The 16677-nt window shown below is 41.1% G+C and overlaps 1 protein-coding gene across 4 annotated transcripts in view; it reads right to left on the bottom strand.

Annotated features, from left to right (window-relative positions):
* dscamb (Down syndrome cell adhesion molecule b) overlaps positions 1-16677 on the bottom strand; it is a 121753-nt gene that overhangs the window by 79027 nt on the left and 26049 nt on the right. For all 4 annotated transcript variants that reach the window (XM_087796460.1, XM_087796461.1, XM_087796458.1 and 1 more), the window contains exons 2-3: positions 11473-11790; positions 10723-10869 (exon numbers count right to left, since the gene is read on the bottom strand). In XM_087796460.1, the coding sequence (XP_087652586.1) occupies positions 10723-10869; positions 11473-11790 (465 nt within the window). The remainder of the gene's footprint in view (positions 1-10722; positions 10870-11472; positions 11791-16677) is intronic.

The following is a 16677-nucleotide window of genomic DNA, read 5'->3' as shown; positions in this document are numbered from 1 at the left end:
TGATACGGTGTAAGTTACACTGTTAATATATGTTGATATGGTGTAAGTTACATTGTTAATATATTTTGATACTGTGTAAGTTACACTGTTAATATATGTTGATATGGTGTAAGTTACATTGTTAATATATGTTGATATGGTGTAAGTTACATTGTTAATATGTGTTGATATGGTGTAAGTTACATTGTTAATATATGTTGATATGGTGTAAATTACATTGTTAATATGTGTTGATATGGTGTAAGTTACATTGTACACTTTGGTGTGTGCCATATATTTTATTTCTACTTTTAAAAAAGACGACGGTAACAGACATTCCACTTGTTGTTTCAAAGAGATTTAAAAGAGATCAACTCAGTCTTGGACAAGTTTAAACACTTAAATCCATGTGCCAGTGATTACTGTCCTGCAGGTGCTCTGAGCGCACGATTATGTCTCATAAGTGCCACGAGGCTCAGCGTGAAACCTCCGAGTCTGTGGCTTTGTGTGAAAGTTTTAAGACGCTCAATGTGATTTACTGTACTTGTGCAGATTCTGCATGCTGGGAGCAGAATTAGGACGTCTTAATCCTCGATTAGACGGCAGACGATGTAAAGAGAAGACGAATCCCTATTAGGTCAGGAGGTGATTTGCATTATTAACTTCCTTAATCAGTCACTTTTAAGATGGGATCAGACACTGTTGCATTATGGGTGGCGACTGGTGTGTACGGGCAACATATGGCCCAGGATCCCGTTTGTAACAGTCGAGAACAAGCAGCAGGAGTCAAGACAGCTTGAGCCCGAGATGTCCAGCAGCCCACACGAGGACGCTTTATAAACAGAAATTAATTGCACGTCTCGCTGTAATTAGCTCACGCCATGCTTATTACTAATCTGTGTCTTGGCGACGTGCCAGGCTAATTCTGGCCGGGATCCAGTCTATTTTCGATACAGTAGCTACAATCTATAAGAACGGGCCACGTGGACCGGTTCCAGAAACCCGGGCCAGCACTTTACGTTTTCATCTTTTCTTGGAATTCATGATCATCGTGACAACAACACAGTTTAAGAACACACACAATCAACCATCATGTGGTTCACACTTCATATCATCACCAACCATCAGAGCAGTGTTTGAAAAACCAAAACGAGGGAATCCCCATCAGCCAAATTGCCAGTTAAAGATGAGAGCGTGAGCTCCCAGAGCAGCCATCACCAGCCTAATCACCGCGGCCCGAACAGCCTAATGTCTGCCATATTGCCGGTGTTTAATAGTCAACAGCCATGGAAGAGTGCCCGCTCCAACAGTTGTTGATTTTGTCGATCCGTATGGAGCATCAGCTGGGAATCGCAGCCGCCGTGCCAGGATGTCGTCGTCTGCTGCTCAGTCTCCCGTCACCGAACAGATTGCTCTATTGTTTTATGTACACAGCAATTAGGCTGGCGGCGGGTCGCGGCACATGAAACATTCACGGTGGATTAAAACAAAGTTGGGGGATAAGAACTTCAAAAGATTGATGCAAATCATCGTCTTGATCGTAGCAGTTTATCTGAGAGCGGCTCGTCGAGAGAACTGATCGACTGACGGATCGTTTTAATGTAGAAACAGAGACAAACAGTGCAAACAAAGGAGGGAATACTGTAGTGTGACCTACAAAAATATCTTCTCCATATGTATATATATCTACATTTTTATTATTACTCTGAATAGAATTGACATCATTTGAAGAACTGTCAATTGTAGCTAAGATCCCGTGAAGACTATAAAACACTATAAAATTGCAAAACACACAATAAAAGATGAGAAATAATCATTAAAAGACATTCTCTACACTTTAACAATCAAGTAACAATCAAAAGCAACACATACACTAAAACTTTACAATATGAATAATCACTTTCATTTGATTTTTAATTTTGGCCTCGGGTTTTCAATTTTTTTTTATAAAGATATTCAGATGCAAATAGAGGAAAATAATGGATCATACATTGATGTTGGAGGTCATTGACCATTGGATCTAAAGAGTTGCGTCAAGTGTCAAATATCCGGTAGAAATCGTTTCAAAAAGGCAAAAATCATTAAGCACTAAATGTATAATTACCTAAAGTATTTCCTTATCCTCTTCTTTGAGGCTCAATTTTCCTACATTATCTCTGTGTTTTCTCTCCTTCACTAAAGTATTCCTTTCATTCGACTTCAGTTTCATGCTTGTTGTGTTGGATATTCTCTGTGCCTTAAACACCCACATTTGTACACAACTGTACGGCAACACACAAAGTTAAATGACTGGAGTTTCCTTCGAAATATCATCAGTCGTGATAACGGTGATGAAAAATGTATTTATCAGAAAATCATTTCTGTTCCAAACAAACTTTGTGATTGGTGCGTCTGCAGTGACGCCGCGAGCTCGCTGCCCCAGAGATGACCTTAGGTTTAAGATACTTTTGAAAGGCTCAGTCCGCCATCGATTTCTCTCCATCTCTGTCTCGGTAGCATCTATTGATCCTTATCAAATATGTATCATGTCCTCAGAGCTACACCTCCAGAAGGAGACTTCAAACGGCTGAAAGTCAAAGAAACTCAGTGTTTTTTGAGAGAATAGAAAAAACTCTTGTACTGCTGCGTACATGCGTGTGCTGCGTACATACGTGTGCTGCGTACATACGTGTGCTGCGTACATACGTGTGCTGCGTACATACGTGTGCTGCGTACATACGTGTGCTGCGTACATACGTGTGCTGCGTACATACGTGTGCTGCGTACATACGTGTGCTGCGTACATACGTGTGCTGCGTACATACGTGTGCTGCGTACATGCGTGTGCTGCGTACATACGTGTGCTGCGTACATGCGTGTGCTGCGTACATACGTGTGCTGCGTACATGCGTGTGCTGCGTACATACGTGTGCTGCGTACATGCGTGTGCTGCATACATACGTGTGCTGCGTACATGCATGTGCTGCGTACATGCGTGTGCTGCGTACATACGTGTGCTGCGTACATACGTGTGCTGCGTACATACGTGTGCTGCGTACATACGTGTGCTGCGTACATACGTGTGCTGCGTACATACGTGTGCTGCGTACATACGTGTGCTGCGTACATACGTGTGCTGCGTACATACGTGTGCTGCGTACATACGTGTGCTGCGTACATACGTGTGCTGCGTACATGCGTGTGCTGCGTACATACGTGTGCTGCGTACATGCGTGTGCTGCGTACATACGTGTGCTGCGTACATGCGTGTGCTGCGTACATACGTGTGCTGCGTACATGCGTGTGCTGCATACATACGTGTGCTGCGTACATGCATGTGCTGCGTACATGCGTGTGCTGCGTACATGCGTGTGCTGCGTACATACGTGTGCTGCGTACATACGTGTGCTGCGTACATACGTGTGCTGCGTACATATGTGTGCTCAATTCAATTTTTTCAATTCAATTTTATTTCAAGTGTCTTATCATAACAAAGTTATCTCAAGACACTATACAGTTGAAATAAGACTACAGTTGATTAAGGAAAAATAGATCCAGCAATTCAACAAAGAGCAAGAAACAAAACACTGTACAGTGAGCTATGGCGAGGAAAAACTTCCTTTTAGAAGCAGAAACCTCGAGCGGAACCAGACTCATTGTTGACGGCCTGCCGCTTTGACCGTCTGGGAGGAAGGATGGGGGGGTAGACAGATGGATAAGGAGAGGAGTGAGGGAGGATATAGTGAGAGAAAAGAGGAGAGTGTAGGAGGGTCCATGGGGGTGCTGGAGAGAACTCTGGGATCTGATGACATCTGATGCTGCGTACATACGTGTGCTGCGTACATGCGTGTGCTGCGTACATGCGTGTGCAGTGTACATGTGTGTGCGGTGTACGGTGTACATATGTGTGCGGTGTACATGTGTGTGTGGTGTACGGTGTACATACGTGTGCTGCGTACATGCGTGTGCTGCGTGCATGCGTGTGCTGCGTGCATGCGTGTGCTGCGTGCATGCGTGTGCTGCGTGCATGCGTGTGCTGCGTGCATGAGTACATGCGTACATGCGTGTGCTGCGTGCATGCATACATGCGTGTGCTGCGTAGATGTGTGTACGGTGTACATATGTGCGCTGCGTACATGCGTGTGGAAAAGCTCTATACAAATAAAAATTACTTACTTGCTTGCGTGTGCTACGTACATGGGTGTGCTACGCACATGCGTGTGCTACGTACATGCGTGTGCTACGTACATGCGTGTGCTACGTACATGCGTGTGCTACGTACATGCGTGTGCTACGTACATGGGTGTGCGACGTGCATGCGTGTGCTACGTACATGGGTGTGCGGCGTGCATGCGTGTGCTACGTACATGGGTGTGCGGCGTGCATGCGTGTGCTACGTACATGGGTGTGCGGCGTGCATGCGTGTGCTACGTACATGGGTGTGCGGCGTGCATGCGTGTGCTACGTACATGGGTGTGCGGCGTGCATGCGTGTGCTACGTACATGGGTGTGCGGCGTGCATGCGTGTGCTACGTACATGGGTGTGCGGCGTGCATGCGTGTGCTACGTACATGGGTGTGCGGCGTGCATGCGTGTGCTACGTACATGCGTGTGCTACGTACATGCGTGTGCTACGTACATGCGTGTGCTACGTACATGGGTGTGCGACGTGCATGCGTGTGCTACGTACATGGGTGTGCGGCGTGCATGCGTGTGCTACGTACATGGGTGTGCGGCGTGCATGCGTGTGCTACGTACATGGGTGTGCGGCGTGCATGCGTGTGCTACGTACATGGGTGTGCGGCGTGCATGCGTGTGCTACGTACATGGGTGTGCGGCGTGCATGCGTGTGCTACGTACATGGGTGTGCGGCGTGCATGCGTGTGCTACGTACATGGGTGTGCGGCGTGCATGCGTGTGCTACGTACATGGGTGTGCGGCGTACATGCGTGTGCTACGTACATGCGTGTGCGGCGTGCATGCGTGTGCTACGTACATGCGTGTGCTACGTACATGCGTGTGCGGCGTACATGCGTGTGCTATGTACATGCGTGTGCGGCGTGCATGCGTGTGCTACGTACATGGGTGTGCGGCGTGCATGCGTGTGCTACGCACATGCGTGTGCTACGTACATGCGTGTGCTACGTACATGCGTGTGCTACGTACATGGGTGTGCGGTGTGCATGCGTGTGCTGCCATAAAACATATGAATGATGGACCTCTCACACCCTGTACATTAAGAAAACAGTCCAACCTCACTCCTCGCTAAAAGGCTCTGCTCTCATCATGTTCTATTCCCCAAACTCCCTTCACGCAGCACTCGCATGTTGCAACTGCACAAAAAGCATCTTTCAGCTCATGTTGCTATAATTCTATGTGGCAGCAGCATAATTAATGCACGCCACTATTGATCCTCTTGCTTTTTAATTCCCCCTTTCAAGAGCCCCCTATCGCCCCTGAACCCAAATAAACATCCATCGCGCAGACGTCACACGAGCGTGTTGATGGCGAACATATTGAAGTGAATATTGGATCACGTTTACATATATCGCTCAAATCCAGAGCCCGGGGCGGCGCGTGAGTGGACAGAAGGGAAAAAGTGGGTGAAAGACAAGGGTCAGCAATTCACTAACTGCTGATGTATGTGGGAGGAGGGTGGAGCGTTGTGTTGTTATCACAGTTTCACTGCAGGATGGGTGCAGCAGTGGGTCCCAAACACACCTTTGCACTGGCAGGAGGGATATTTTCTGTGGTTCCATCCACAGCCTCCATCGCTGCGTCTCACACACGGACCGTGACCCATTTTAACAGCCCCCAAATAAAGAGGATGGGGGGGTAAGATGGAAAAGAAAGCGAGAGGAAGCAGACAAGCAAGAGAAAAATGTTGTCGACGTGACTAAGTCTGTTGTTTACCGAGAGAAAAAAGACTCGCCCACTTGCCTTCACTCACCTTTCAAACCAACTGCCTTCTTTTCTGCAGATCCCTTCAAACCCCACCAGCCTCTGTTTCCTCCCCTGCACTTCTTTGCATCTTCTCCCCACCCGAGCTCATTTCTATGGCTGCCCCTCTTCAAGGTTGGCATGACTTTGTGTGCGTTTAATTTACAGCTCTGTCTCCGCCTGCTTCTCGCTGCCCTCTCCGTCAATCTGGCTGAGGAATGGAGGCGCATCCGTCGCATGCTAAATTCCTGCTGAGCAATGATCCTGTGGAACCAAACACCTTCAGTGGCCCATCTCACCACATCCTAAATTTCCCCGTGACCGGGCGTGGAGCTGGCTATGGCTATTAAAAAGTAGTTTAATTTAATTTCCCAGTCCACTCACGAGCGAGTCACAGAGACAGTGTTTCTGCTGCTTAAATGCTCCACTTAGAGGAGGCAGAATCTGACTTGAGGTGGTTATACTGAGGTTGTTCGGATACTTTCAGAGGCACATTTGCATGAAGCAGATGAAAAACATTTCCCCGGCAAAAGAAAATTGACTCGGGCTCAGTGCCAAGGAGGTTATGCAACAGAAAGGGAGGAGGAGAAGAGGCCAACAGTGAAGGCCAGCGGAGGAGGATGAAGAGTGGAGGATGGAGATAATGAGAGCAACAACAAAAGAAAAATCACTGCGAGAAGAGAAATAGACTTTTAAATCCAATGACAATGAGACCCATTTTTATAATAATAAATAAACCGTTCAAAACACATTGATCTATTCACACACAGGTAATGTCCCATAATGCACTACAACAGTGGAAGTCATTACAGCAAGTGTTCATCAAGTTATTGAATTTAATTGTAAAATATCATTTTAATATTTTACATTTGTAAATGTGATTAATTATGAATTGATAACCTTCAAAAATATATAATTGTACTTAATGGAAAATCAATCCCTGAAGAAATATGTCTGAGGCGAGTGTAAAAAAGGCAGAATTTAAATAAGGCAAAGATCGTGGACTCAATTTCAGTCTGTGCTTTAACGCCGAATAAATCTCCAGCATCTCCGTTTGTAATGGCCAGACTGAGGAGATGAAAGGAGGAGAAACCATCTCTTCTTGCCAAAGAAAGATTCTTCTTCCCTCCATCTTCACCTTTGCCTTCCTTTGTATTTGTTAAAGCATTTCCAGTTGATTCTTGTTTCTTTCAGAGCCGCAGTGTTCAGGTTGAAAAAAGTAATGATTCTGAAAATGTCTTAAAACATTAATTTTTAGTATCATTTAAAATACTGTAAATCAAGTTATATTGCGTTGTTTAAGCATGTACATAAAATATTACTTGTTTTTTATTTTCATACAAGGCTTCGTATCCAACTTTTTGGGCCTCTGATGCCAATTTCTGCTTTGATTTATATGATGATTGTCGTACTTTATAGCTATACTTGAAAATCAATAAAAGATATATTTATACATTTGTCCTCGCTCTTCATTTATTTATTTATTTTGCTAGAGATAATAACACAACCAATCATATGAGGATTTATGTTTTCATTTAAATACCGTTTGTTGTGTTAAAACATGTAATAAAACTAAAAATCTGCCCCTGAAGCAACAAAAACATCTCATTTGTTATTGATAAACGCGAACACACGTTCTAATCACACACCTCCACCTCTTTCATCAGTCCATTAGCAATGATGATTGTTTATCAGAAGTGTGTCGGGGACGGACGTTTGAACGCGTGCACCGCACACTCCTTTTAAAATTCATGACGGGATAATGGTATGTTAGTGGCAACATCACTCGAGTCCCGGCTTCGCTAAAACGGCTTCAAATGACTACTGAGCAGTGCTCGTCCTGAGAGGTTATTCATATTGTAATTAACTTTTCAATCACAGCTGATTAATTAAGACGCCGTGTCTGTAATTATGCATCTATTCTTGGCCCTGATGTGAATCACTGCATTTTTAGAGCTTTCAGAAGCTTTGAGTTTTAGCTTTTTCTTAGAATTTTTACTTCATGATAAACTTAATTAACAATATGTGTCAAAACGAATTTAACATCGAAACAATCACACTTTTCTCTGTACAAGATTGATTTATCATAAGTAGGTTGAAATCGTCTTTTTATGTTTTCTGTAAAATGTCCACATTTACAAGGAATACAAGCATCAACTGTGACGATGCATTGAAGGACTATTACAGAAAATATCAGTGAACAGATGTTGGCCTTTAGTTTGACAAGTTCTCATCATGACCAACTAATCAGTTTAGTCTAATCTTGTTGGACTAGGATTAGGATTTTCATCCATTCCGTTCATAGGATAGATTTGTTATTTTCGATGTAATAGGTTTGTTCTAAATGGAAGTTTTGTTTCGGGTGAAATAGCTTTTTTTTTAATCACCAATTGTTTTGACAATAAAAAAGATGTGATTTGAGGAAGTGTTGCTGGTTCATGGAAACCAACATTGGTTATAACAAGTTTAGATCACGTGTATTTTGTTCTGCCTGCTGGAAAGTAAAGAAAGAAAATTAATGTTTGTGTTTAAACCTATAATGATGACAGTGATTAGATAAGGAACAGCGACTATGAATGTCAAAAATAATAGAGGACTTTTATCAAATTTAAGGTTGAAACAAAGGAATTCATTAAGACGGACCAACGCTCCAAGAATGACGATACCAAACTCACACTCCTACTTCCTATACTATTGTATACATTGTTCGTGACCCCGACTGCCAAAGGGTTTTGACACCTTATCTTATTGCTTTTGACACCTTTGGTTCAGACTATAGAATCACATTCTCACTGAGGTCAACAAAATGCAGCCTCTTGGGATTTAATAAAAAACAGGAGATACGTTCTAATGTTAAAGAATATTTATAGAACATAGAAGCTATGTTGTAGGATCTGTGGCATTTAATAGAACAATCTCTAATTCCAGAAAAGATATATAAGAGATGAACATTTTACCAGACTTGGAAAACTGGTTAGTTTGTTTCTCTGGTAAAAAATATGCTTTAAGCTGCGACTGTTCTTTCATCCATTCTGATGCACAATACAGGAGATGCGTTCTTGATGTTACTGTTCCCAACAAAAACCTGAGATGAATAATTCAGTGCAGATGTGGGATAGCTTTAGTTTACATCCACCGAGACCAAGTCTTCTTTCATTAAAAATTGACAAATATATATCTATATAAGATCCAGGAGAAGAAAGGATGGAGAAGCTTCTGGTCAAACAGTTGCCATTGTGGCGTCTATTCTTGTTCTCGTCCTCTCTGCACAGCACAAATAGCTGAAACACAAGCCTGGCTCCGAGTAAACATCCCCTCTCCATAACAGTTTGAGGTGAATCTGCTCATGCATTAGAATCCATCATCAAATATTTATCAGGGAGCTGCAGTGATTTTGACCATGTGCTCATGCTTCTGACAGCACTCGCTGCTGCAAGACTCATGGCAGTAAACACAGACAATGTTCTTGAACAAGAGTGGTCCAGATGTTTGATCCTTCAATATTCCCTTGAACCCATGAATAACAGGATTCCCTCTTTCATTACTTCGAGTCAGATTCTATTTTATGAGTCATTAAAATAACAACTTGTAATTAAGAGTTCAGACGTAAAGAAGGTGTCAAGTGCATTTAAAGGAGCCATAAACTGTGATAAGAAAAGATAATGTTGTAAATTTAAAAACATTATCTTTTCTTAAAATGACTGATCAAGAATAAATATATAGAAACTGTTACAATGAACATGATTCATTTTGTAGCTTCATAGCTGAACTTTGAATCTGTCGTTCTAAAATGAACCAAATCGTTCTGCCAATATTTTTTTTATCAGACACAAAATCCAGTATTTATTTTACAGGATCGCTAAACAACATTTTATATTAGTTGGATGGTTTATAAAGATCTGTCTGCATATGATTGGGGTGTATTTTTTAAACTTCAAATCCAATAATAGAGTAAAAACCTTTTTTTTAACAAGGGGTCGGAGGTCACCAAAGGTCAATCCAAGCTGGGGGGGGTCTTCTTTGACAAATTTGATTGAAATACTTTGTGTATTGTTTATCCAAGATATACAAATAACATTTGACCATCTTTACTTCCTCACCATCAGACATTGAACAAATGGTCGCTTGCTTTTATTGTGTATTTTTACCTCCAGGTGCGTGTTTGACACATTCTGAAAACTGGCGTCAGCTTTATCAACAGAAAAGGATGTCGTGGCTCGGCTCTATCGTCTCTGAGCAGCATCTTAAATCACTAGCTCGGAGTAAGTAACTTGAGTAACCTAGAAATAAGTCGCTGCCATGGATCAGAAAACACATCTTCACGCTCGAGCAGGCACATATAAAATGCCACCAAAACACCGTCCTAGATATTGCCCTCAGTCAAATGACATCAAGTGCTCACTTACAGGTCCCTGAACGCCTCAGTATGAAGCAAAATAAGCCAGCGGGCAGAATATGGAGCAATCAAAGAGATAAGCATCCCATTAAACGCGAGTAAAAATCCAAGCCACACAGGATTCCGGTGTCTTGCGCTCTCGTGCTGAGCTGCAGGATTTAAACAAGGAGGGGGAACTAGGTCAATGACGCTAGCAAACTGTACCACTTTACCCCGTGCTGGACCTGAGATGGGGGTTGCTGAGGTGAGGAAGATACGGGGCGGGGCTGCTCAGTGATTCAATGTGACAGGCATCAACATCCTCTGGCGAGGCAGAGGACGGAGGCCTGCAGACGCCCAACAACAGCAGCAAACACAGCAGAGCGTCCAGAAAAACACCCTTTCCTTCTCAGTGACCCCACGCTTAGGCAACAAACAGATATTCTTACCTGAGCTGAGTGAAACTGTGTCCTTCTCCCACGATACCACGTTGACATAGGCCTCAACCGAAGCAGGGATAATGCACTTGAAGACCGCCACGCTGCCTCGCATCGCCTTCTGGTCGGCCACTCGCACTGTGTACGGCTCCCTCGAAACTAAAGAGCAGAAAGAAAAGGTAAACAATGAGCAACGTTTGTGTTGAATTATCTCATGGAGTCGACCTTTTTCAACACACATTTTGTTTTGAACTCATACTGGAGGTGATTAATGTCAACAATCTGTCGACATGTTGCGTATATTTTCATACTATAGGAACAAGGACATATTGAGTTTAGAGAATTTTACTGCAGGAAAACTGTAGTAAACACACAACTTCACATCAGTTAAATTTAAACACAAGATGTTGAGAAAGCAAGTGAATATTTGTTGATTGTTAATTTAAAAAATTGATAAAGTGCTGTTGAATATAAAATATATTGCAATATTTAAGTTTATTTATATTTTTACCTTAAATATTTGACGGTTGTACTTGAAATTTCTCACTAAATTGTGACTTTATGTTGCTTCCCATGTAAAACCCTTAACTGGAGTAGAAATACATAAACAACACTATAGTGACGATTACCCTCAACATGTACATTCAACCAAGAGTCCAATAGTACCAATAATGCAGTACTATGACTTCTGTAAGTGCAGGACAGAGATTTAAATGACCTTTGGTTTTGAAAAATACTCCAGTGCCTGGAGATGAAGCTCACCAGCTTTAATGTGAACATCCTGGCTCCTGATCTTGCCAGAAGGGTTCTCGGCAGTGCAGTAATACGTGTTGTCATGGATCAGCTTGCTGTAGCTGGATGGCAGGAAGTTGAAGATCTGTAGGGTTCCGTTGGGGTGTACGTGGCGGATTCCGGGGACATCGTAGATCTCCTCGCCAGTAGCTAGATACCAGCGCAGCGAGGAAGGTGGCGCCCCCCCAGCAGGACAGGGCACCGAGGTCCCTGTGGTGCTGGCAAATACTACCTCTTGCAGAGATGCATTGACAAAGTATAGGCTGGAATGTAGGTCTTCACTGAAAACTGCAACACAAAAGAAAGAAATCATCAGTTATTAAAGTCGTGATGTGTGTCAAGTACATATCAACTTTAAAGTTAAATGACAGTCGGTCACAAACTGAACCATCTTTGTGTGACAACAGGATGCATTTGTGGATCTGGGTTGATGTCGCAGCACATGACAGGCCCAGAGAAATGCTTTACAGTGGCACCAGCATCTGGACCTTCCCAGGGGAGAAAACATTTTAGCACTTCATAAATTCCTAACAAGGTCTCAAATTGCAGACATTTCCATCATTTTCTCTGCTTGAGCGAACTCGACCTGCGATGAAACACTTCAGTGACCTTTGCACAGCCACAGATATTGACAAGAAATGAGCTTATATGAGGTTATATTAAATTACAAATATGTTTGTTTAGTGAACGTGTTGAAGGGAAATGACACGTTAATGTAGAAATGAGAAATATATTATATTTCTATTATTAAATATTAAAGCGTATAAAGGAGACTGGTTTATCGTTTAACTTCATGGCTGTAAATTATCATTACAATAAAAAAAACAATATTTTATAAAACACTGTGACGTATATAAGTGCTAAGTTAGCTAACTAGCATTAGCCTGATAGCTTCGCGCTGCTAAACTAATATAAAAATACATTATTTTTGAGATTTACAAGCGACTAGTAGATCCAGTGTGTGTACGAACCATTTTGGTGTTTATCGTTTAACTGTATGGCTGTAAATGATCATTACAATAAAAAAAACAATATTGTATAAAACACTGTGACTTATATGTGGTAAGTTAGCGAACTAGCATTAGCCTGTTAGCTTCGCGCTGCTAAACTAATATTAACTAAATACATTATTGCTGAGATTTACAAGCGACTAGTAGGTCCAGTGTGTGTACGAACCATTTTTGTGGTCGTGGGTGTTTTCAGGTTTGCACGAAAGTCGCAGAATAAACGACAACAGGTGTATTTTCTTAAGTTAGCATCTCGACCTGAGCCGTGACATGACGTCACGACCAACAGCTGAGGTGACGGTGTTTTAATCTCAACGTTTTTTTATTTGATTATTTTTCATTAGAGGAGATTTCGTGAAAAAAACTCTATTGTGGCATATTATTGATAAATGTTGTTATTTTTTCACGCTGTAATTGTATTGTTGTTAAACCATATTCTCTTCAAACTAATCAAAACATTGTTATTATTCTGCTTTAAAACGTCTATTTAACGACATTTAACGAGATTATAATCATCACAATGTTCTTTGCTGTCTGTTAGCAAAATAACTCAAAAACGATGGACGGATTTCAGGGACATTTTCAGGTAAATGTTGATGATAATACAAAAATAATAACGTTATTTCTCCTTCTGTGTATAATGTGCAGTGAGTTCTACCATCTGTTGTCCACTGTTTTCTAATGGTTTGAATAGGTATCACAATATATAAAGATATTTAAATAAACCATAAACATTTGCGTTTCAATCATGTGTTTTTTTGCATTGATATGTAATAATAACAGACAGTAATGTTTATTAATTGAATGTATCACTTGCTGTAAAGCACATGTGTCACACTATAGTCCATCAAATGTTTTTATAAAGAACATTACAATGAAGTCAACATTAAAATCACAACTTCCCTCGTGATAGATATTGAAGGAGAAATAAAACATATCAACCACAAAAACAACGTAATTTGACAAGAGTTAATAATGGGTCTGAAGTCATAGAAGCTCATTTTTCTTACATATACAGTTACAGGTCGTTATAAGGTAGTAAATGAACTGAAGTTGGGATGAATTTTAAGTCAAAAGTTCGTAAAAACTTCATCAATCAGCATCTTTCACAGAGTCGTCAATCAAAGCTATACAAATGAACAACAATGTTATTTTAATCCTCCACAATTAAACGTTTTCTTTTGGAAACAATATAATATATTAAATCACGATCAACAAAATGTATAAAAGAATCAAATCATAAAAATCTATATTTTAATTTGCATTAAAACCTGAACTACTGTGAATATCGTCCAAACAAACCTGCTGTGAATCACGTTTCTCTGTGAGTTTCAGTCAATGTGGGTTTATTTCTAAATGCTATTGCAGAATATTTTGCAGGTTTTCCGCGGGTCGCTGGCACCAGCCGAGATGAAAATAATACATCAAAGTCATATTAAATTCTGATTCATTCTCCTTTTTTTCAGCTGACACAAGGGGTATCCATCTTGTCGGCGCTCTGTGGATAATGCAGGCTGGAGCCGCGAGCTCTCGCACGAGGATCAGAACACAAGCGTTCCTGGATCAGGCTCAAGGTGAGTCAGAAGGAGAAACCAGCAGATAGAATTACTGCAGGAACACGTTTGGATTTAAATATATCAATATATAGAGGCTGTTGTGCTCCAGGGGATTCTTTTGGGTACTTTGTTAATTAATACTGTAACCGGCTGGGAAGCAGAAGTGGGTCAGAGGAACCTGCTCGTGCTTAGAAAGCTGCCATGTTGAAGAAAATAAATTGGATTTTTTTTTTTATATTCGTTTGCAGAGTGAGAGTGAAATTGATTTATGTTATGGACTCGAACTGTTGCTGTTCTCCGGTGTTCTCTCACTGCAGGAGCAGAACCAGCGAGATGATGCAGGTACGACGGCTCAGACCTCACAGAGAGCCAGTCATGGCCCCGACAAACGGCCCCGGGGCCCGCTGGCTCGCACCGGCCCGCCCCGGAGGTCCTCGTCATTGACATCGTTCTTCAGGAGTTCAGGCGTGAAAAGCCCAACAAATGACTTTGTTCAATAATGCATCGTTTGCATCTATAATTGACGGTGATTTGGTTTCAAATGCTTTTCTTCAGAGAAACGGTTTGTGTCTCAAGAAAAGGTCACATGACGACTGAAAACAACAGTTAGCAGCAGAAAGAAAGTGAAGCGACGACTCGTCACGTGAGACGAAGTGATGAAGAAAAAACGCTGATGAACTCAATCGTGACCAATAATTGTGAAACAATTCAAAGCTTAATATAAATCGACTGGTTTCAAAACACACAGTTTTTCTTGTTTCTCACGTCATTTTCATCCTTTTCTTCGACAGTCAACATCTCTGAAGGTCATAATGTCCATCATTTTGATTTTAATTTAAAACCAGGTTTACATTTGTAAAGCTCTTGTGCCTACATTTGGCTCCGGGGGCCATGACTGATATATTTAGCTCAAAATAATACACTTAGATTTACTTTCTTCAGACATAGTTATAGCAACAGAACTCTTTGAGTCTCTCATCAGTATTGATACAAAAACACATATATATGATCTTTTACTTCATTAAGTTAGATCTGCATGTTAACAGAATTAACTCCTAACTAATCATTATTCATTAATACAATGTTTTTCCACTGGTTCAAAAGTTTGTTTGTTTTTTATTTTTGAGCATAATTATAGAATAAAATCTAACACCTAGAAAACTGTTATTGTTGAAATTCTAGTTTTCTTTGGATCTTTTCTCTGGATCTACTCGTGAGTCAACGTTTGCTCTTAAACTCTGTTAACCAGCAGTTACATCCAGAGTCAATATTAGTCCAAGGATGGACGCTTCAGGTACAAAAGATATATTTCCATATTTACAGGTGACAGTTGTGTCTTCGTGTTGAGCCGCGTCCGTGGATCAGAACCAGAATATTGATGTTTTAGGATGAAGAGCTTTCAGCCAATCATGAGACTCGCACACGATCACGTGACACAAGTGACCGTCGGAGAGCGAAGTCATTACAGCAAGTCTTACATCATCCCTCGCTTGAGAAGAACCTGGTTCTCAAGTAGAAGAAGCTTCAGAAACAATACTGTTTCCTGTGTGTGTTTGTCAAGAGTGTGTTGATGTGTATCACGATACTATGATAAAATATATAGTGATAGTGTAGTAACAAGTATATATATGTAGTATTGTCCAGTACATGACTCTGGTGTTGTGATAGTGTAGTAACAAGTATATATGTGTAGTATTGTCCAGTACTTGACTCTGGTGTTGTGATAGTGTAGTAACACGTATATATGTGTAGTATTGTCCAGTACTTGACTCTGGTGTTGTGATAGTGTAGTAACAAGTATATATGTGTAGTATTGTCCAGTACATGACTCTAGTGTTGTGATAGTGTAGTAACAAGTATATATGTGTAGTATTGTCCAGTACTTGACTCTGGTGTTATGATAGTGTAGTAACAAGTATATATGTGTAGTATTGTCCAGTACATGACTCTAGTGTTGTGATAGTGTAGTAACAAGTATATATGTGTAGTATTGTCCAGTACTTGACTCTGGTGTTGTGATAGTGTAGTAACAAGTATATATGTGTAGTATTGTCCAGTACTTGACTCTGGTGTTGTGATAGTGTAGTAACAAGTATATATGTGTAGTATTGTCCAGTACTCGACTCTGGTGTTGTGATAGTGTAGTAACAAGTATATATTTGTAGTATTGTCCAGTACTTGACTCTGGTGTTGTAGTTTTTACAGACCACATGACTATTGACAAAGTCGTAACTACTTTTATTTGTTTTCAAACCAAAATATGTCCAAACATCAGCTTTAAAAGCTGCTGGACTCACTGTATCCTCTCGTCCTCAGTCATCATTCTTACTTTAGCTGCGGAGGACGTAACGACTTCTGCCACCAAAAGCCGGAAGTTTAATTGCAACACAAACATGAACAAATGTGTGAATATTTGCACATTAATTGTAAAAACAAAATTTAATTATTTCCCTAATATATATAAAAAATACCTAAAATATCAAATATCTTGTAAACGAAGTATGATTTGAAAGCAGAAAATTCCATAAATAAAAGCGCTTCTCTGCTAACGTCACGAGCTCCAGCGGGTGAGTAAGCAGTTCCCAGAGATGTGATCTGGCCTCGGGCTCTAC

The sequence above is a fragment of the Callionymus lyra genome, chromosome 7 (assembly GCF_982586985.1).
Source record: "Callionymus lyra chromosome 7, fCalLyr1.hap1.1, whole genome shotgun sequence".
NCBI lineage: Eukaryota > Metazoa > Chordata > Actinopteri > Syngnathiformes > Callionymidae > Callionymus > Callionymus lyra.
Note: the sequence above shows the minus strand (reverse complement) of the source record. Positions and strands in the feature narration are given on the sequence as shown.